The sequence below is a fragment of the Argopecten irradians genome, chromosome 10, assembly GCF_041381155.1.
Source record: "Argopecten irradians isolate NY chromosome 10, Ai_NY, whole genome shotgun sequence".
Classification (NCBI taxonomy): domain Eukaryota; kingdom Metazoa; phylum Mollusca; class Bivalvia; order Pectinida; family Pectinidae; genus Argopecten; species Argopecten irradians.
In genome coordinates this window covers 21736508-21760770 of record NC_091143.1, presented here as the reverse complement: position 1 = coordinate 21760770, position 24263 = coordinate 21736508, and the positions used below count along the sequence as shown (strand labels likewise).

Sequence of the window (24263 nt, the reverse complement as noted above, 5' to 3'; positions counted from 1 at the left end):
GGTACTTATATGGTACAGTACTCTGTTCCGCACTCGCTGTCAAAGGTATCCCTCCTGGGTACTTATAATGTGCAGTACTCTGTTCCGCACTCGTTGTCAAAGGTATCACACCTGGGTACTTATGAAGTACAGTACTCTGTTCCGCACTCGCTGTCAATGGTATCCCACCTGGGTACTTATAATGTGCAGTACTCTGTTCCGCACTCGTTGTCAAAGGTATCCCACCTGGGTACTTCTAAGGTACAATACTCCGTACTCGCTGTCCACAGAAATCTATAACATAGACCGTATGAGCTTGCTGCTGCTGAGCCTGATAGCGTTCTACTGTAACACGAGGATAGGCTTCACAATTCATACACAACCTAACAGTTACAGAGTGAACAGCGTCTAGAGCACGTGGTAGCGGACAGTACATAGTGCACGCGCCAGAGTGATCGGCGGTGGCATGGAAATCACCTAAAACGGGTGACCTAGCTCTCGATACCGTTTATCTGTAAATCAACATCTATCATAAACTTGTAACATTTATATTGCTTAAACATTAATTGATATGGCGGTGTTAAAAGTTATTTCTTAAATGAGCCTAGAAACTCCGTTTGTTACAATCGTTCAGGAATTTCCGGAAATTTTTAAAGCATTTTGAACAATGCTCGTCCCAGTACTACGACCTGCTTGTTTCCCAGTACTTTGGATATCGGAAAACTATTCTTCGTGATCACTTCATAAGATCTACCACGTGATTTGATTCCGTCACCGGATGTGGCAGTGTATGAGGGCAGTCGGTCGAATTAACTACCTACTCCGCTTGTGTATACACCTGTTGTGTTGTAATACTTACCTACGGATTAATCTTGTCCCATTAAAGTATTTATAGATATCTTAAATCAATGTACCATCATAATGTTTGACTTACATCCTTAAAGACCTTTCAGTTACGAATTAATCGTGCAATTGTTCCATGTTGTGGATGTAAGCTTGATCAAATCAGTCCATCACGGATGGAAGCAGGACACTTTTAACTTTATCCACCACCAGAAACATGGGATATATGGAAGTTTTTCATGTGATCAGAGCCTCGTTTGGCCGTTTATATTGCTTGTGTTGGATTTTACATGTTGGATCATTCGTTCATTTGTTTGCAGTATTTTTAGCAGGTAAGATTTTTTTGTTTGACTTTTTGTTTTAATTCACTTTTCTGTAGAAATATTGATGTACTAGTTAATAAGATGAATCGTCTAAATTTTAATGATTTGATTAAAACAAGGAAATACATGTATAGGATTTTATTGCTATTATTGTCTTTAATATGCAATTGAAAATATACATTTTGTATTCGCAATACTAGTTGGAATTTCAGAAACTCCATTGACGAGATGTGATATTCTCTTCTGATGTGTTTGCGAGGAGAAAAAGCTAATACTGCTATATAAATTTGATTCAAATGAGACACGAAAATAATAAAAGAATATTTTAACCCAGGTGATTTTCCTGTAGATTAATTAAATTTAAAGGTGATATCATTCTTGTTATTTGTCATGTTGAATCTTTCTTTACAACGCAATGCGATGAAGTTCTGTTTTACCACTCAGCCCCCATCTTATGTGTTAGTAATTGTTCTTTGACCTTTACATTTTGACTCCAATTATTTCTTTACAATAATATCAGCATGATATTTTTTCTGATCATTTCTTTAAAGATAATTAAGATTATTCCGATATAAAATTGGCTAATTCAATATTTCCACCAAATCTAATTGTGTACAGAGAAATTTCCCATACTTCACCACAATTCTATCAGAAATTACAAAGGAGTTGAACAAGTGTTCCATGCTGCTCCGGATGAAATATGCGTCAGATGGTTTTCAGTGAGTGTATGCATATTATCTGGTTATGAATAATGGGATTTCGGAAATATCGAATTTGTTTGAAGACGGCATTCCTGTTACAACACAGGTTCAATTAAAGTGTTTAGAAACAGAAAATCCAAAATATGGATTCCTCTGACTGACTATCTGCCATAGTTTATAAGGAGATTATAGCCAACCTGTTCCACTTCACAAACGAACGGCATAAATCTAAATTCTGTGAATCAATCAAATATTTAATTATTGTATTGAAAATATATTTTTAATATGTAAAAACTTATGTAATGATAGTCAACAACTGGTGTATTAATATATGATAATAGCTTTTCTTACTGGATATACAGAGAAAACAACTATTCTCGTTTGTTCGGCAAACCTCGGTACAACAAACTCACCTACATTAATTTTTCAAAATTAACATTATTATCAAAATGTGATCCTAATTAATCACAAAGTTAATTGAAAATGAAGCGTTTAGTAAGTGGATCAGATGTAAGCTGCTGTCTATTTCGGAAAACGACGTTGTAAGGCCAAGTCGGGAGACGACTCATTTGTGGGATATGTGGGATATGTTCCGTTTCTGAACATGTCTTAATTCGGCCGGAAAAGTGAACGGATAATGTAGTTAATTGATTTTAGACTTGATGCAAGAATTGTGAAATTGTCAGGAACTTCTACATTGATTTCTTTAACGATGGAAATTCAACTAGCGACTTTTTACATCATTTGACTGATCCTTAATTATATCCCTTTCCTTGACTTGTGTCGATTGTGGGTTGGTTAATTGAAGAGACCCTACCCTGTTACCCTAATCACATGGTACTGGGATTAAAGTACACTGGTCGTCCGCTTTTAGATGTGTTCACTTCATGAAACATTCATCGAAAAACGAACCGGATACGGCAAGTCCCGGGTAATAAATGACATTGGTTGCTTTCACACGACGGATAAAAGGTACCAATAAGCCTTTAATGTTAACATTTATATAAATCTATTCAGCTGTATTTTATAAATTTGCAATTGCTGTTGAGATATTTTGTATAAATGAGAAGAAAACAAAAATTTCCAGTGATGTCAAACTCATGTCGATCCTTATCGCAGAATACTCATCATACTATGTTTAATTTACTTATTGATCACAGTGAGTACAAAACATAATGAATACAATAAATATGAAATGTCTGTCCATTCAAAAAGATTGCTTATGGTCATTTGTGAACCTGGGTGTTATAGTATAATATTATAACGATCAACATTGCTACCATCCTTTACCCATTGTTTCATCGATGCCGTTAGCCTAGGCTGTATATTTTAAAACATCTACAGTAAAACCTGTCTTATCGACTGACTTACCACGTAGACCACCTATCTAATAAAACACTTCTATTCAGTCCCTAACGGCCCATTTTAACATTATTCGACCCGCGTATAAAGATCACATATGCAGAAAGCTAATTTTCGTTATTCCTTGGATAATAGTCATGTTTGGCTGTAATTTTTTATAAAATATAAAAGATGAACCGTGAGAGTAAGAGCTGTGTCGACGCGTTAGGTGATCCGTTCAGCTTCTGCTCCCGCTGGTAATTTAGAGTCAACACCTGTGCACGGTAGTTGTCCGCAGGCTTAGCTTCATATTAAACACGCAAAATATTTACGGAAACGCTGTTTGCTGAAGTCTGATAAATCCTTTCTGTCTTGGTTCAACCTGGTCACTGACGACTGTACATGTGGAAGTATTTGTGAGTGCTTAAATTTGCGATTTGCATGCGTAAGCTTTTTGTGGTCTTGTTACTTTTTGCGAAAAATACAATTGTTAACATTTCGACACGTAGTTTCATATTTACATCAAATATTACGTCATAGAAAAGTATTTTGCACACATAAGGAATTTGCGTAGATTAGCGTACAATTATTATGCACGTTTACAATATACTAAAACCTAATTTATTTAACTCGTAGATATAAAACTAACCGTTTGGACAACTGTTTAATTCATCCAGTCGAAATATATTAATTGCAATATCCTGTGGTTGTGTTTTCCTGAATTAAATGAACTTTAAAAATGATACGAAAAATATGCATTTACAATGACCTAAGAACGCATGCGTTCAAAATACGTTCAATTGGTTTTCAAAAAAAAATTGTTGACTAATGGATTTAAAAACGATATCCAGCAGATCTTTAAAGGGTGCACAAACGATTATATAATACCTCCGGAATAAATAATTTGAATGCGTGGAGACGTTTGCATTGTAGATCTAACGGTATGTAGGCTAGCTGGAATTTATCAAGTGGCGACAACTTGATATCGAAATAATTGAATAAATTATTGAATGGAAGTTACGTAATTGAATAGTTACATAATTATATGTTATTAAAAAAACTCGTATTGAAGTAAACCATCTTATTTCAACACACGTCAAAGATAAACAGATGACGTGCATTGCGTACACTGTAAGCATACTTACTAATGTTTCCAACTACCGGTATGCTCCATTTTAATTTTGAAACATACTTGTCTTACCATCCCTTGTATTTCACGAATAGTTTTTCCGATATTCAATGAACTATTCCATTCAAATAGCGTTATGGAGAAATGTTTGTGTTTAGCAATTCGGACTTCATATCAACGAGTAAAATTTAGTATTACTCAGGTATTTACCCATAAAGACGTCAATGAATGCTTTTAGATTTCTTTGGCCTTCAGAAAATTACAACGTTTGTTTAAATACCATATCGTCTGATGCATATAACATAACTATTTAAATATTCTCTCATTCAACTATCTACATTTGTAAAGTTTCATATAAAATAACAATGTTATCAAGTAAACAAAAACCAATTTTCTGCATTATACGCTGGATTTAATGCAGGGAAATGCTGCCCTAGTAGCTCTCATGTTCCACGTGCTTAATGTGTGTTAAAATGGACTAAAATCTGCTATCAAAAACTCCGTACACCAGTGAATGTATAACATGCTTTATGGAAGGTTAGGGTAAGATAGTGAAGATGGCTGAGATCTGGAGTGATAGAAATTTAATGGTGATGTACACGTTACATAAGTAACAAATTCTCCTTAAACTTAAAACAGATACCGGGATTTTTCCTGACATCACCTATATCATGTACAAATACACAGGTGCTTCTTTTCATGAAGAAAGACAGTGATAACGATATAATGTAATGGTAATATGCCTGTGTGTATCTGAAATATTTGTAACGTAATCAGCAAATACAATAGAATTATGAGTTATTCTTGAATTTGGTAATCTTGTTTTCATCTTTTAGTACTTTTCTGAAAGAGTTTAGAATTATTTCCTTATAAAATTGCAATACGATTAAGTAATACTCTCTTCTGAGAAATTGCTTTATTGAACCATTCATGATGTCAATGACATCAACTAATTGAATAACCAGCGTATAGTTGGTGTTGATTAGCATCCGTAATTCTGATTTTAATTCTCTTTTTTTAGAATATGTCAATACAAAGATAATCTCAATCGGTGATGCGAACAGATAAAGGAAGAATAGTGGATTAAGAATGTATAACACCGTTGCTTTTAAAAATCCTAAATCCTTACACTAACCACATCATTGCTATAACTGACACACTTACCGTTTATATCAATTTAATGTTTATCAAGACATTTAATCTCTGAAGAATGTCTTGTTTTTCATTTCATATGTAAAAGTAATCGTAAACTGTTGTGAGTACCTGTCGTCGCTAACGAGTTAATTTATATATATACAATAGAATAATATATGATTTTTATCTAGTAAATACTTTTGAATTCTTTTGTCGTGTTTATTGATCTTGTTAAATATTATGCTGTCATTTCAAATTATATTATTTCTCAGTGCTCTGAATTATCTTGCGTTGTCGGGTCTTAGGTTTCATGGGGTCATATGATAAATGATCAACTCTGAAAGTCAACACAAGACGCCACCTCAGTATATAATGGTAAATGCTAGGGTATTTACTGGTCTTTCAACATTAGGACCAGACTTGTTTAAGAGGTAACTGTTTCTGTGACATATCTACTCCTGGAACATATTTACTGGTCATTTAACGTAAGGAACAGACTTGTATCAGTGCAGATGTACTCCCAGACATATTTACTGGTCATTTAACATAAGAAACAGACTTGTATCAGAAGTAACTGTTTCTATGACAGATGTACTCCCAGACACATTTACTGGTCATTTAACATAAGGAACAGACTTGTATCAGTGGTAACTGTTTCTGTGACAGATGTACTCCCAGACATATTTACTGGTCATTTAACATAAGGAACAGACTTGTATCAGAAGTAACTGTTTCTGTGACAGATGTACTCCCAGACACATTTACTGGTCATTTAACATAAGGAACAGACTTGTATCAGTGGTAACTGTTTCTGTGACAGATGTACTCCCAGACATATTTACTGGTCATTTAACATAAGGAACAGACTTGTATCAGAAGTAACTGTTTCTGTGACAGATGTACTCCCAGACACATTTACTGGTCATTTAACATAAGGAACAGACTTGTATCAGTGGTAACTGTTTCTGTGACAGATGTAATCCCGGACATATTTACTGGTCATTTAACATAAGGAACAGACTTGTATCAGGGGTAACTGTTCCTATGACAGCTGTACTCCCAGACATATTTACTGGTCATTTAACATAAGGAACAGACTTGTATCAGGGGTAACTGTTCTGTGACAGATGTAATCCCGGACATATTTATGGTCATTTAACATAAGGAACAGAAATGTATCTGGGGTAACTGTTTCTATGACAGCTGTACTCCCAGACATATTTACTGGTCATTTAACATAAGGACCGGACTTGTATCATGGGTAACTGTTTCTATGACAGATGTACTCCTAGACATATTTACTGGTCATTTAACATAAGGAATACACTTGTATCATGGGTAACTGTTTCTGTGACAGATGTAATCCCGGATATATTTACTGGTTATTTAACATAAGAAACAAACTTGTTTAAGAGGTAACTGTTTCTGTGACATATCTACTCCTGGAACATATTTACTGGTCATTAAATTTAGGATCTTATCATTTCTTTTCTTCCTAACTGACTTTATCTTTCCTAATGCCTTCCTTGGCATCGCCTCACTTTTGGCCTTGCGTTGAGCGTTCGCCCCTGTGAGGAAGGCTCTGGGTTCTGTCCCCTGGCCGAGACACACCAAAGTCTATAAAAGTGGTAGTTTCTGCTCCTGCTTAGCGCTCAGCAAACGGGGAATGGGACGACTGGTTCGCCCGTTGTCAGTATAATGTGACCGGGTGGGGTGTGTTGCTTGGTGTCTTCGGCGGCATGCATCAGTGATATAGCACTATAAAAAGGGCAATAGTTCCACTATACAAGAAGACATAACATGAATTTACCGCAGTCTCCCAAAACACGCACCTCGCACAACATACACGCAACACACCGCATACATGGGAGGCCGTCCTTACATGACCATAGCTGTTAATAGGACGTTAATTAATCAAACAAACAAACAAACAAACTGGTCATTTAACATAAGGAACAGACTTGTATCAGGGGTAACTGTTTCTGTGACAGATGTACTCCCAGACATATTTACTGGTCATTTAAGATAAGGAACAGACTTCTATCAGAGGTAACTATTTCTATGACAGATGTAATCCCGGACATATTTTCTGGTCATTTAACATAAGGAACAGACTTGTATCAGGGGTAACTGTTTCTATGACAGCTGTACTCCCGGACATATTTACTGGTTATTTAACATAAGGACCGGACTTGTATCATGGGTAACTGTTTCTATGACAGATGATTTCACATAAGGAATAGGCTTGTATCATGGGTAACTGTTTCTATGACAGATGTACTCCCAGACATATTTATTGGTCATTTAACATAAGGAACAGACTTCTATCAGAGGTAACTATTTCTATGAAAGATGTAATCCCGGACATATTTACTTGTCATTTAACATAAGGAACAGACTTGTATCAGGGGTAACTGTTTCTGTGACAGATGTAATCCCGGACACATTTACTGGTTATTTAACATAAGGAACAGACTTGTTTAAGAGGTAACTGTTTCTGTGACATATCTACTCCTGGAACATATTTACTGGTCATTTAACATAAGGAACAGACTTGTATCAGGGGTAACTGTTTCTGTGACAGATGTACTCCCAGACATATTTACTGGTTATTTAACAAAAGGACCGGACTTGTATCAGATGTAATGAATCGTGATTCGTATTAGAAAACAAGTCGAGTAAGATATCGTTCGAACCTTTGGCAGAAACGAAATAATAAAAAAATCTTTATCTTTTTCTCGAACTAACAAGAATGATTTAAATAGACAAGACAACAAATCACAGAAAAACAAACACTATCGTGGGAACCCACACAACCGGAAACGAAGCCGCGCATCGCTTGGAAATCGATGTGTTGTCCTGTGCTGGGCTAGTATGCAGTCAAATTCCTGTCTGAAGCGTTCTATTGTTCTCCCCTATCCTACACTTACCTAACATGAAGTTTTTTTAAAATAACTACACAAGTTTGTGTCATACGTTATGGGACTGAAGTTCAATCGATGGTTCTTTTGGTGAACTTTCACCGCTGATCTGGAACACTGCCAAATATCTATGTCTGTTTTTTGTGACTTATTTTTAATATAATATGTTCCATTAATTCACTTTATAATGTAATATAGAGTACATGATAAAACGCCCTTTGAAATGTAAAGAGATGTCTTTAATAATTGAAAATTATGATTTGACGGAGCTGTTTCACACCTGTATAATGTAGGTAGATAAACTGTAAAAACTCAGGACAATAATTTGACACGACGGCGATTTGAGATAGTCTATAGTCTATAACAATATATAGGAGGACGAAAATATGACAAAAAAGCAATATCATTGTCACTTACAATATATATTGATCTTCATTACATGGCCTAATATGGAGACCTAACTTCCTTTGGCTAATATTTCCGTGTTGTTGGTGTTGCGTCGTCTCGCCAATAATGCATGTTTCTTTTCATCTCACCCTGATTTGATTTTTTGTCGGATACTGATACATGTATATGATATTTTGTGACACATAAAATTGGTACGTGGGTGACTAATTTGTCTATGGGCTTTTATGAATATGACCTACGATGTCAAGACGATAACAACTAACGTACAGAACAGAGATGGATACTTCCTGAATTTGGAGCCGTAATCCGAACTTAAAAGGGTTTGTGAGGGTAAATATAAATATAATGCGAATCGGGAAGGGCGCATGAGAAAAAAGAGCAAGGCACATATATCAAGTAACCCCATTGCCTAGGATGCATATTCTTTTTGCCACATCTTATCTTTAAAAGAGTCATTTCAAATGTATCTTTTTATTTGTGGTACTATTAATATATGCAAGGTAAATTCTTTTCCTCTATCTGCGTTGTAATATTTGTTTTAAACATGAGTTTGATGTAATGCTGATGTTATATATATATGTGAACAGGTCGTTGTATCTCACTCGACGGAGACATTATTTTCCCTCCCTCTGCCAATTAATGCTGGCTCCAGCAGCTGACATTTATTTTTACGTTTCGGTTTCAAATTATCCAATTATATCTTGTTCTCGTCTTGCAATTTATGAGTTATATGTTGCTTGTAAATGACGGGTTTCGATGATGTCAGTTTAACACAACATTCTAGGTCAACAGGAAACTCCCTTATCCAAAGAGAGAACGCCTGTAATCCAAGAATCCTTGCATACCGCAGACGATAAAGTTGAGAATCAACAACATAATCAAAATGAAAGTAAATGTTAGATGTATTTATTCGTTAGGTATTTTGTTGTTAAGTGTACATCGATGTCCTATTAACAGTACTAGTAAGGGGCATTTATTAACCAACATATGTGATGTCTGGCCACCCAAGTATGTGATCCCTTGCTATCAAAGTATGTGATTGTCTCACCTACCAAGTATGTGTTGTCTTGTGTGTGTGAAATGCGAGGTGTGTTTTGGGAGACTGTTGTACATTTGTGTTTTGTTTCGTGTGTTGTGGACATCTTTTTATATCACTTCGGCGACAAACATCATACCTTGATTATTGTATGAGTAATTGTGTAATAACACATTCTATTTCTATCGAGCATCACATATAATTATCATTAAATAATGTTTTTCCGTACTGTATCAAATAATTTGGTTTCGTTGTCTTCAATTCCTTTTCAGCTGACCATTAAATGAATTCAAAATAATGTATGGAAATGTCGTTTTGCTCTATTGCTGTAAATCGTAGTCGATGTTGGATGTTGGAAGTCCGATAGCTGAAATGCATGATCTAACTCGTTCGATGTTTTATTGGAATATAATCGTTATGTCTGAAACCGCTCTGTTCCATCCATTTATATTCAATGGTTAGTGGTACAGCAAATTATTGTAACTTCTTAAGTAATTTGGATGCAATCAATTGATGTGAATATATGAACATAACTTTTGAACTGCATTTGATAAAACACTTTAAAATGGTGTAGACTTGTACATTTTGATTAGAATAGATTCATAATCAATATGCACTACAAAACTTGTTCCCGGGTAAGATCAGTCTGATGGTGTAGGATACAGTATTATGAGTTGTTTATTGGAGATGATGACACATCATGAATAATTAGCTACGTATTGCCGCGCTAATTGATATTAGATATTAATAATTAAAGTTAATTAGACGATTAATAAACACTTGTCACATCACACAGAGTTGATTTACAGCTACCTAAACAAGCAGTTACAGGCGGGGACCGGTCGAACACGATCGAGCCTGATAACAAAGCTTGGCAGCCGAGTTTGAGAAGTGCGCAGAGAGAACCGTACAGTGACATGGTGTTTTTATTGATACTGACAAAAGCATTAAAAGATTGACGACTTTCAAACAAAAAATCTCCGACTTTTTAACTATTGATGAACATATTTCGCTGTCATTTGGTAATCGATACTGGTTCGAACTTTTGCGGTTGTCTTGCATGTCATCGGTAATTAGGAAAAACGTTGACGGTACGCAATATCCGGCAGTGCAGTGTTAACTGGTACAGGCTGTGAACAGACCATGTCGATATATCAAACTGTCATCACATTCTATACGGTGGCTTCTGATCACACGTGGGGAACATACCATCATATTAAACACATTCTCATACAGATTCAGTTGTTATAAGATGAGCAAATGTAACAAATGGTTTGCAACGTTCTTTGTGGCGAAAGAGAGGGAAAAAAACAACCAAAAAACAAACGTGGGATGTGCATAAGATATATGGAAGATATACCGATATTAAGTAGAACCATAAGCAATACAGCTGTAAATTGAATTAAAAAACAGAAGTCTATGCAATAAATCTTTATTATGCCACAGATTGTAATCAAGATGACTGGGATATGAAGCACGCTTCTTCTCATTATGTGGCGGCACCATTTCGATTGCAGAATAGCGTACTTAGTGTGACCCAACTAACACTTAAACAAACCTAGGGCGTACTGTTTTCAACAGTTTGGAGGTTTTTTGTATTTCCAAAAACAACATTTTTATATCTAATAGCTCATTAGGCCTCGAAAAACACTCGGATTTTATAGAAATATTCATGGTTTTGCGACATATTGAAATCCAATTTTAGTTTTTTTGTTCGGGATTACGTAAACTGTCTGTCGGTAGTGTGTTACATTTAAGCACTATTGGAGATATTTTATCAGTTCCGCCCTACTCACTCTCTTATACACCACTTTTACCAGTCTAAATATATCATGATTAAAACGTAAAAGTAATATACGATATATTCCCTTTATCAAAGCATTGATTCTATCAGCATACACCTGAAAACTTATATACACAAAGTTCATGTTGGTTCCTCAAAATAAGGTCTTAATCATAGTTGTATGATATAGTTGTATTGGTTTTAATTTTCTTTACAACCCTTAAATAAAGAGATGCACTGTCAAGCCAATTTTGACCAGAGAGCTAGAATCAAATATATTCAACTCCTTGCTTGAGTTTACTCCACGTTCTAGATATTTTCGCTGATATTGCATATCATTAGTGTTTCTATCTCAAAAACAGTACATTATTGTCATCGAATGCTAATCATGATTATCGATACGTATTCTACTAAAATATTTAAAGGACTAGCAACTTTTGCCCCAAAGGTTTAAATGTTTCGATGTGTCTGCTAGTTAAATGACCATGATATGATATATTGTGTATGTCAAGTCAGGGGCCATTTTTTAGTTATACGGGATTGTTTAATTCCGTATAACTCAAAAATGGCCCCTACAAATTAAAGCACTGCTTGGTCAAATTATGACGAAACCAGTTATTTTTGTCATATTATTCTGATATGTTAAGAAAATAAATATATATATATAACTCAGAAGTAGGTCACTATATATAAACACTTTTTATTTTGCGTTTATAATTCCTTTAAGGGAGTTTTTGGGTATGAATTGAGAACAATCTATGCAATGATATAAACGTACTGATATTTTTTAAGATTCTGATATTTTCTATCTACTTGATAAGGAGAAGGATCTTGAATATTAACTTATCTTTCCTTACTTACAATTATGATATCGTATATTAAGTCCGAAATCAATTATAGGAAATTTATTATGTAGTGAATATTTGATTAAAGTTTTGCTGCAGTAACTAGGTGACTTACCTGTTAATCCAGCGATCTCTATATATATATATGTGTGTCAGTGTGCTGATCGTGTCTCCCTCTCAGAATTGTCAGCTTTTTAAGAGTTGTGCTAGAGGTAAAACGAACTTAACATGGTGACTCCTGAGGTTTTACCGTAGACCGTCTAAACTACCAAACAGTCAGTTAGTGTTGTATAGAAATAGAACAGCAGTACTCTACTGTTCCTCCAGGGAGAATGTTCGCCGTTTTCTTGTGCTTTATTGTGTCCTTGGTGCCCTATACTAGACTCGGATAGTGCACATTGCCGTTAGATGGCTGTGTCTGATGTTACTATTCACAGTATCTACACTATCTTACAAGGTAGACGGATTCAAGTGTGATAATCTGTTTACATAGTCTTACCAAACGCTGCATCGCTCTTTTTGGCACTATAGAACGTTACAGAAACAGACATAAAACCGAATGATGATATAAATAGATATGCAATAGAAGCTTGAATTCTCAAGAAAATGTATGGAATAGAGACCGATCCTTCTGTCTACATGATATATAAGGTTTAAATCATGCATGTAGTTGTGATAAGGATCTTAAGATTACAATGAAATAAATCAATTTAAATAGAGCATTATAACTTCATATTAACAAAGAAAAACATAAAAAAAATCCTCAAAAGACCATTTGCCAGAATTTTTCAGTCACAATTTACAAACGCTTGGGTGATGAATTTCACGTCAACAAATACTAAAACAGTAACCTTGAATACTGGTCATATTCAACTACAAGTAATAAGGATGTAGCCTTCGTGCCTTCGGGCACGAAGTGCGAAGCTCTTCTAAGGTAACACATACATGAAAATATAAGAAAGAAAGAAAAAACAATCTTCAAAATTCAATCCTACATATTGACAGCTTCAGTTTGCGGCCGCCATTTTTTCACCCATTGTAAGAAATCCCATCAACGTGAATACGATGCTTTGTCAGCTCATTATATAATCAAGCGGTTCAAACGCGTTTATATGATCCGACGAACATAATCTTCATTCGGCAGAAGCTCAGTGCTATTGCTCTATATTTGCAAGCGTTCAAGTGATAGACCACCTTCCAATATATAGCTGACCCAAAACATAATATCTGTTACGGAAATAAAAAATCATTCTTTCTCTTATGTGGATTTCCTTCTCAAATCGGGGTTTTGGGACAAGGATAGAGTATGAACATATGAATAAAAATAAACAGAAAATTCGGCTCTGTTATTTCCATAGATTGAACTTTTTAACATTGCATAATTAATGGTTACTGAAACATTGGCTGCGCCCTTAAAGGCATGACCTTCAGTCGTATTATAGAACTATTACTAGCCATTTAGATGGGACAGGAACACATTTATCACAATTATCAAAATTATCAAGTATCCCAGGCAAATCAGTAATGCTGTATTTGAAATATTTTTATACTTACTTGGTAATAATCACTGAGACGGTATGTAGACCGGAGGAAAAACATACGTTTTGATTGACAGATAAGTTTGGTCGTTAAACCGCATAACTGCATTTCTTATCGTTAGCATTTAAAATGGGCGTTGATGAATCTATTTTAAGTGTCGGATTGCAATGTAGTCTATCTAACGATATGATTCTGGCAAGATGGCGTATTTCCTACAAGGGGTTAATTGGATGTGTGTTTAGATAACGAATGTCATGTGTTCGATTGAAAACAACCGTTATATATAAGGTATAATGGGTTAAATTTTAACCAACTTTGCGAGGTTACCGGCAATTACCTATGGAATGCAAGTTTGCAACTTTCGGTATTTAAAATAGATATGTTGTTGCTTAGATATATATATATATATATATATATATGATATTTCGTAACATTTCTGCCACATTTATTATATGGTTTCTTTCGTTTGGTAAAATCTTTGCTATTCGCGTTAAAGTGTAAACCTGTGATTTTCTGCATTGGAACTAATACCATAAATGTGAAACAATCACTGTGTAATATTTCAGTTCATATAAAGATATTCGTTTTTGATTTGGGCTATGAGTCAAAATGCATATTCGACATCCGAGAGAAAATTTTACGTACTTGATGTTTTATTTATCACAGCTTAAACGAAAGCTGATTTAAATTCTCACCAATTATAGGGACCTCTAGACAGGTGACGAAACCGAGGATCTTCCTCAATTCAAAAGTGATCCTTCTATATCTTACAGTTTAAAAATTGGCAAACTTGATTCAACCGAGGATGAAAGGAGATCAGTTATCAACTACAACACACAAACGTACTCACGAAACACAGTGATAATTGTCTGGTCCCTTCCTGATGTTTTGGTCTTCTTTAGTCATATTTCCATTTATAATGCTATCACATTATACGTACAAAGTTTTGTTATAATTGAAGGATGTGTGCATACTTTTTTATTTTGATAATTACTTGGTTTGAAATGCTCAATGTACCATAATTGTAAAATAACCATATAGACTGATTCTGTTCCCATTCCCTTATAAACAGCAACGTCTGTAGGACATTTTGTAAAACTGTACTAAATCTAGTATACTTAATTTATCGCCTATATACGTCATGGACATGTACTTGTCATATCATCGTTTTCACATTAACAATTTCGTTTGTATGGTAGATGACGCTTACCCTTTTGTAAAGTCTGGTTCTAATCACAAGACCTTGCATTTTGATTTACTTTCGTTTATTTTCCGTTATTTCTGCGGAAGACTTAACTTTTTGTCGTTTCATTCGTAACATGTTTTATTTACAATAATGTAGCCCGAATTTATGTCTGCAATAAGACAATACGCAGATGCTGACATCGGATAAAACAGTAGTGTTATGTCACAGGGACACGATCAGGTGTTGTAACACATTGTAGTTAAGCTGGGCTACAGCTATTCCTTTGGGTGCTCACACTGGAGCGTAATATCCTCTAACTGCGTTAAAACACATTTAGCTGAGAGTGTATCGATTTTAAACTTATTTTATCAAGGCTGGTTAGATTCATTACCTGTTAAGACGAGAATTTTCTAAATTCAATTTGTGATAAGTGTTTATACAGATTCACCGAACACTTGTGATAATGATTAGACGTATTAAGATAATTATGCTAGAGACGACATGCCCTGTTCTTGTCGTCAGTTGTTCGTGGTATCAGAGTACACCTGACGGAGCACTGCTGATGGGGTAGTATATACATAAAATGTATAACATTAATGGCACACCCACCTGCAACTTCCATTTTCAGTGTCATAATTTCGAAGTTATATTAAAAAAGTGTATGGTTTGATGTTTTTATAACATATTTATGTAAATTTTACCTCTTCTATAACAATAATAGAATATCTTGTTTAATGGAACTAAAACTAATCTTGTGCGCTGGTTGGAATGCTGGAGACTTTATATTAGATAGACCCCCATGATAGTTGAGTGAAGCTAAAATCGTATTGTAGATTTCTATATGTGTGCACATTAGACGAAGGTATTTAAAAATGTCCAAATTGGTAAAGCCAGATTTTGAAATATATCCTAGATAAAATCCACATAGTTTATTGTTAATGTAGGCATTAAAGTAGCCAACGAGAGTTTAAATAGAATATATTTGATTCCTGAGGGTCAGCATAAGAAGTTGGTCCCAGCTACACTGTATCACAAGGACATCATAACATGTAAATCAATGTGTCATATATATTCCCCTACATTGTACATTGCTTGCATGAAACAGCTTCTACTCCGAATAAATTTTTTCCCGAAACACTCAATACGCGAGTATTTAGATATCTGATGGCAGAATATTTTCTATGGATTATATTAAACACTTGTTTAATGTTGAAATACACACCTTCACGCATACATTGTTCTCGCAGCGTCGTGGAAATAAAAATAAAAGAAAAAAAAACAAATTTATTAAATCGCGATGAGGGGGACATGAATCATCAAGCAATATGCACCAGAATAAAGCATTTCTTGGCTAAAGGAATCAAACACAAAGGTAACAAAACAGCTGATAGTTTTCAGTTTATTGACACTGATTATTTTCCTCAGAGATAAATGTAAGGATTTACGTATTAATTCCCAGATCTCTGATGCGGCTAAATAGTAACCCCTCCGGGGCGTGTATCAGCCTGATGTTTTTTTTGTGATAATATCCACCATATTGATTACAGCAATCGATTAATCAATTTGAAGATCGTTATGTATCCGAAATCAAAAATCTCTGTTCCTTATCTTGCAAGAATTACATGAGCGAGGGATTTTCTCGATAATAAGATGTGTTTCGTAACATAGAACAATCGCACTGCTTCGTGTTCCCTAGACTTTTTATTCCGGAGATATCAATGTGGTGGTACCATGTGTAGAAGTACGGGCTGCACGCTTTGGGGAGTCGAAGCCAAGTTAACTATTAAACAACATAGGTAACAAGTGTTAGCATACGAGTCTTCAGCTGAAACATCTGTATGGAATTCCGCAGCTACCAGAGATATTATAACATAATTGAACAATTCTTGATACACATTTACTGCAAACACAAAACACATGGTAACACTTATCAATTAATCAGAAAACAAGTCAACAACGCAAGTTCAATAAGAACAAACAATTGTTTTTAGATACATAGCATATACGTTTTTTAGGTAACCATGCATTTCCTGGAAGTTTTGCCTTTCAACAATTTAATATCAAGATGCATTCTCTGGGTATATCACTTTCGATAGGTTCTAGATGAAATGGAATCTAGATTAAATCGGGCGGTTGATAGATAGTATTGTGTTGCCATTCCGACAAATGCCAAGGAATTTCTCGACTATAGACTAGTGAGAGCGCCAATTCGAGTCGTTAAAAGAACATGTATGAGCGTGTGGCATAAAATGCCTTTCTCGCCCTATCCAGGATTCACGATGATTTCAGTCACTAAAAACTGATCAACATGAATGAAATGTGTTGAGTAGCTTTGCATGCTTATTTTGATTGCTTGGAAGTCTATCAAGGTTTCAGAAACCAACCCAATTGGTCTTTGCTGGTAAAATTCTAAATGACCTTCCTTGTAGCTAGTGAATTATGATGATGTCGATATGAGGAATGTCAATTAGATAGATGTTGTCCTTTATATATGATAAGGTTATACCAATGTATTTAATTCAACCGTTCATAGATTTTATTTACATAGACTGCGCAATGCACATTGATGAGTCAAGTTTCTCGACGATTGAGTTGGTTGTTTAAAGTCAAGATTTAGGTTACGGCCTCTACGCGGGTCTGCCTTCCTCCTTTTTAACACAAGCATGGGACGGCGTTGCCCAATTCGCAGACAGTACGAGCAGCTTTCTTAGGGGTTCGGGGGATGATCGATGTTTGGGGTGTTGTGCCGTATGTCCATGTAATAGTAATGAGATTGATGCTATCATGCACGGCTGTGACTGGTACAGGTAATTAGTCGCTATCATATCACGTGATTCATCACGTGATTCAATCAATCAACACGGCACGAAAGGCCTGAAATCATTAAAGATCTATGATGGTCTGTTTGAACTGAAATAAAGAGTCCATGGATTCCCGTAATTGGAGTTGATACTACACGATCCTGGACTAAGAGGGACAGACCCACGGGGAGACTCATGTGCGTGTGGCTTTACAGGGAGCGTTTATATCTGTAAACCGAGACCTATGTTAGTACCTTTGTTTAAATGGTCCTTCTATAATCGGTATGTTCACATGTCACGCCCTTCCTTTTAGCAGTAAACTTATCATAGTCTACATATTATAAAACACGTTAAACTTTCCTCACTGACTAAAGCCTGCTATGGCGGCAACAGCGAACTAATTGCGGAGATCGGCAGATGTCTGTTCATTATACAGGTCAACAACCATTTTATGCAGACACGAACGTGTCAAAGTACACCATCGCGTTATATCTACCCCGTATCTGCTCGTCGGAGCGACTGGATTTCATGCACATTACTTTGCACGTTACTGCAGCCGTTTAACACCAGAGACGTTGCATTTTATGAACTGCCTGGCTCCCAAACATTCTCCATATACGTAGATCGATGTCTAGAAGACGCCACGGACCTACAACAAATGTCATGCAAGCTTATGGGTCGCGTGTGAAAGAGCAATATAAGAATAATCCTTACTCCGTTTTTAGCCGTAATTGCAATTCTACATCATAACTATGCCATCGACTGGTCTAGTCGTTAACACCAGTTAAGCTAGTAAAATACATAAAAAGCTAGCACTATGCAGTTTTTCGATATTCTAAAATATATTTTTTATCACGTGACAAATTTGAGATATTTCCGTAGAAGGTGAATTCATTATTTATTTCTTATTCAGTAACAGACATCATTAACAGAATTCATGTTTTGTATTCACGATTCCCGTGACTCTAGTCAGTCAAACATTGCGTGTCACGAATTATATTGTAATCCTCAGATAATCGGGAGATTATCTCCCGTTAAAAACAAATGCTAAGGGATTTTATAGACCTGTCAGACCTCAACACGAGGATGATCAAACGGGTAATGCATTATATCACGCACTTGTTTACTTCACATCAACCCCAGATGATACATATAATGAGCAATTTACTTTTATTTCATGGATAGTTAACAGTTAAGTCTTTCCCGTTATTGTAGCCCAATGCATTGTTGATCTACTTTATAGTATAGTATAATTATATTTGTAATGGCAATTTTATTAACAGTGGTTTATTTAAACTTATACATTGTAAACATGGTATTAATGTAATTAATGCTTGATATCACTTTCGTTTAATTTCATACACTTATAAAGAAAGGCTTCCAAAATGTGCGAATCATCATAGCAAACAATTTGCTTCATACCCGTATGAAAATACTTTAGACTACTTGACAAAAAACTATGTTACTGTGCGATTCATTTGATTTATCCATGAAGTATTTCTCCAAATCAGTACGCAATTTCAATGTCTCTATGGTGGCGCCGACAACGTTCGCCTTTATCGCCATTCTCGGATAGATGTTTCTCATTCAGATATGAACGAAAGATTCGCCTAATAAAAAATCAGATTAAGCATGAATACAAAGACAAAAAAGTATAAGGATATAAAAATATGATACATTTACATGCAGTGTCAACCAACATAGTAGAGAGAAGTACAGTGTAATATATAACACACGAAGCAGAGAAAGTCTTTGTTATCTCGATCGGTTAGCTGACAAAACATGCATAGCAATACGATAAAGAGCTTTTACAAGGAAAATGCAAAATAAACAGATTCACGTCTATCTTTAAAACCGTACCATATATACATGATAATAAGTAATTCTGAACCAATTCACAATGAATGCCTTTACTTATTTAATGGAAATTAATTATTGATCGCTTTTGGAATCGCAAATTTCGAATATGTCTTCGGCTGCTTAATATACGACAAAAACTAACACATTAGACCATTCATCTAACTCTATAAAAATAACAATGTATTCAACATATATAGCTTTAATGGCAGTTACACCGGTCCGACATGTAAGTGCATTTCATCAAGCGTACATCACATAACTTTATCATCACTTTAAATCCAGACAACATCGAAACTTCACATTACAACGCTAACGTAATTATTGCAAACGAAACAGCGGTAATACATTTTTAAAGATAAGAGATTAAAATCACATAAATCTCAATTACAGCTCGACAAGAAATGCTATCGATTTTTGTAACTGAAGTGGACTTGCGTTGTGCCTGGTTCCAGTTTTAATTGTCTCCACAAATTCGCTTTCCTTTGTGTCTTACATGAATAGCAAACATTTGTTCATTTCAATCGACCGCGAGCATCCGATAGCGATGCTAACTTTGTAATTGTTTGCATAAAAAGGTCCGTGTACATTTCTCTTATGTTCAGTCTAATGATCATGCGACACCATCCACGCTAGGAAGCACCGATAGAGAGGCCTGCCAGAGACACGTATCTTAGACTACAGTAGGGTGTCCTTAATGTATCATTCTATGACATCTATCGTTGATGTAGCATATCAGGTCTTATTGAAGTGCATGAAATAAATGTAGTTTATACCATTGTAATGAATGACGACCATTCTCCAACTAGACATTGCCATTTGTCATTTTTTGAAGTTTACTGGACTGATGGTTTTTATGTTGTTTTTATTCTCCCAACTATCGTTTGTTTCAGTTCTTAATACTTCAAAAAATAAGTCATATAAATGGAAATATATAAATATCAGAAAAGGTATGTACAAAGATTCTCAAAATCTCGTTTTGTCATTGTGACGTCTGTTTTTCCGACTGATTTTATTGGATCTTATTTCTAGTCTATCAGGGTATAACCTTAAGATAGTGAAACCGGTCAGTTGATGTTGGTTTGTGCAAGTATTTGCTGTCATGACGGTATTTGCAGAAAAAAACGTCGAAAGAAGCGCGAAATTGTTACACCATACTACTGACGTGGACAATCAAGCCTACGTAAGGTATGCACCTCTTCTTCACCTACAACCGCAATGCATGTAGATACCCAGTTACTCCCAGCTACCACCACACAGAACCGTACATCTAGGCATCTGTAAGAACTTCATACTTCAAAGGCTTAAGATCAACTCTGCGTATTTACTGTGTAACATGGATCAACATTTTGTAAATTGCTAGTCTTTAATAACATTAAGCTAATTACGAAATGATATTCTACAATGTGCAATAACTTAAAGGCTAATTGTTATTTCCTGAGATGTTAATCTTCTCTTTGGAGTAATCAAACATCAAAAAAGCGTGCTGATTTATTATACAGATGCAGTCCACTTTGACTTGTTACGAAGCTTCTTAAAAAAGGCAAATAGATACAGAAAGTTTGATTTACAATGCTTATCATTACACAACCTATTTCACAGTGTATTTATATCTATGTGCGATGACTTAAAGATATCAGGGGTATTTAGTTAATGATTGGCTATAAACGCACCAATTAGAGATATGCTGCATTTACATATTACAAAATTGCTTGAAAGTATTATTAATTTACAGTTCAAACGTTGTAAGCGTAACGTCATATTTGGCGAGAAGGAATGACGTAATTTTCGCTCAGGAAATGCTGACGTTAGTCGATACCTACCTGAAGATGAGGTAAGTCTGTACTGTAGAAATAACGAATATATATAATTCAAGTGCTGACACGTAGTTCGAAACCTCCATAGAAAGTATGCCATTACTCTAGTCTAGTTAAGTAAAGCTAGAGACCAGAACAGCTGGTATTGTACGATGCCTTGTTCTCATTGTTGTTATGGATTCAAGATGTCTTGTTCTCATTGTTGTTATGGACTTAAGATACCAAACAATAGAACAAGGCAAAAACACAGATTTATCAATTAGGGATAGAAGATAAAAGACTTAGTTACCCAGTTTATAGGGGTCAGGAAAATTCTACAAGTAATAGTGTAAAGATACTAGAGGAAGTACATGGTAGTCGATATCACTGACTCGTTCACGTAGTATGAACAAGGCTGCCTGGCAGAGAGACATTCCATTGGATTGGGAAACACCACTGCAGCCATTAACCCGTATTAAGATGTCTCCGACTTTAAACACAGCGTAAATAGTTAAATAGGTTTAAAACACATAAGCTAGGCTCAAGGGAAAGGCCACCGTTACTACTGATTTGTGTCGTCTGCTTTAAATTTTTTCTATATACGTGTTTTGGTTATGTCTCTGTGGACATTTAACTCCCAAGAAAAGGAAATTACTACCAAAAGTACACATTTATGTTCAAAAAGTATAAACAAAGAATAAATTAACCGATTTATTTACACATAATGTAAACATACCTAGACTATGCATCCAATAAACGCATGGTGGTGGATATACTTCGATACATAATATTAAGTTGTGAGGGAAAGACAATCAATTCTGAGTTAAGTTCAACAACCATAAGGTCGTCCTATGTGAGTATAACGTCCAAAGCATCAGAGAAAAGACATTAATAATCGGTCATTTTATATACCTCATTAAAAATGACCCAATTATGGATTTTGTTGATTTCAAAATAAAATTGGTCATCAAGAGGGTTTGACTTTACGATTGGTGGATTGGGAGACATCTTCAAGGTCTATAATTAGTGTATGCTAGAAATACAGATCTAAGATACAGACAGTTAGTAAAGAGATATAGTCTCGTCAATGACTGATCACACGGGCTCCACGAAGTTACAAAGTCAATATCATAACGCTTAATGACATCGATGTGTAGCCGGAATCTCGATGTAAAACCATATGGCCACACGAAAAACATGATATGGCGAGCAATGGCATGATACGACTCCCTAGGGAGGTGGTACTGTGGTCACGACACACACACGGTTCCGATCCCATTGCTTTTCTAATACCTTAGGGATTGGAACATCAAACCACGTATGTATCATCTAGCAGGCATGAAGAGACCCATGTAACCTTATAAGAACTGCGTTTATGACTATCCAATGACCTGTTGAGACGCACAGCCTTAAGCCAAGAATAAACGTGGATATAAAAGGGTTGTCGAACTACACATGCCTCTTTAACATTTTGTGTTTGGGTTTTGAGATGTACTTCAGGTGGAAACGTATACAAAGACACTTTTCTTAAAATGTCCATGCGTAAATGAATTCTTGCCTTGGTTTGACAGAATGGACTAAGTTTTTATATAACGTTTTGCTGTTAAATGTCGACTGAGAGTAATATATCTCGTTTGTTACGCTTATACTATAGAATTATATCACAATTTCGCCCATCACTGTTCTCAGTGACAACCGTGCACAACTGACATATACGAGGACTCTATTTTATTTCAACTTCTGACCTTATACCGCATTCCTATAAATGTCAGTATACGTTTATGTCCATCTATATAGCGGGTCTAGTAATGCCATTTCAGTAGGACCTGGTCAGGTCTAAGTGCATGTTAGTATCCAATCATATTCTACTTTATCGATATCAACTGTCGAAATGGCGAAGGGTATCGCTGGTCAGTTACGTCTCGGTCAATGTCCAAGTGAGTTATATATTACCAAACGGTTGGTGCGGATTACATGCTAGACGTATACATTTCCGTGAACATGCAAAATCCTTATTAGATTCACATTAACCACCAAATGAATGTCCGCTTGTAGCCATGGTACAGCATTGTAATTCCTAATGTAAGGCGATCTAACGATGTATACAAGGTGGAAGAAGGCCATCATTACACCATATCACGTGTATGCATGCTGTCTTTATTGCAGACCACTATTGGCCATAGTAAGCGGCTTTGGGCGATAATTTACCTGGTTATTCATGTTTTACACCACCAAAAAACCAATATATCCGTCACATATCACTGGCTAATTAGCCATCCACATATGGATTGCTCTTCTCAGACGTTTACGGTATGTTTCACAATCATGCATTAACTAAATTTTGTGGAACTCTCTTCTGTAATACTTTACTATGGGAAATTGTAAGTTAAGAAATTTCTCAAATCTAGGAATGTTTGTGACACTCGGCCCTGATGCATTCTTCTACAATTTCTCCTAGAGGGATGTTAAGTGTCATGCTTTAAATGGAGTCAACTCTTAAGCTAAAATAAGTGTTCAGGATTTTGAGTTTTTGTCTTAGCTATCAGACGGTAGATTGGAAAACAAAAATAGATGCAGTGGAGTTTATAAACCATTCAGGCAAAAGTTTGTTGACGTGTTTCTATTCTTCTTCTTTTGCTTC

At 35.5% G+C, this 24263-nt stretch overlaps 1 protein-coding gene across 2 annotated transcripts in view; it reads left to right on the top strand.

The window, feature by feature from the left end:
* The first annotated feature begins 344 nt into the window (after positions 1–344).
* The window catches only part of LOC138333388 (lachesin-like), a 110354-nt gene continuing 86435 nt past the window's right edge, over positions 345–24263 (top strand). Inside the window, exon 1 of one of the 2 annotated variants that reach the window (XM_069281733.1) lies at positions 345–1154. In XM_069281733.1, the coding sequence (XP_069137834.1) occupies positions 1040–1154 (115 nt within the window). In that variant the 5' untranslated portion in view covers positions 345–1039. The remainder of the gene's footprint in view (positions 1155–24263) is intronic. The other variant, XM_069281735.1, reaches the window with a different exon arrangement.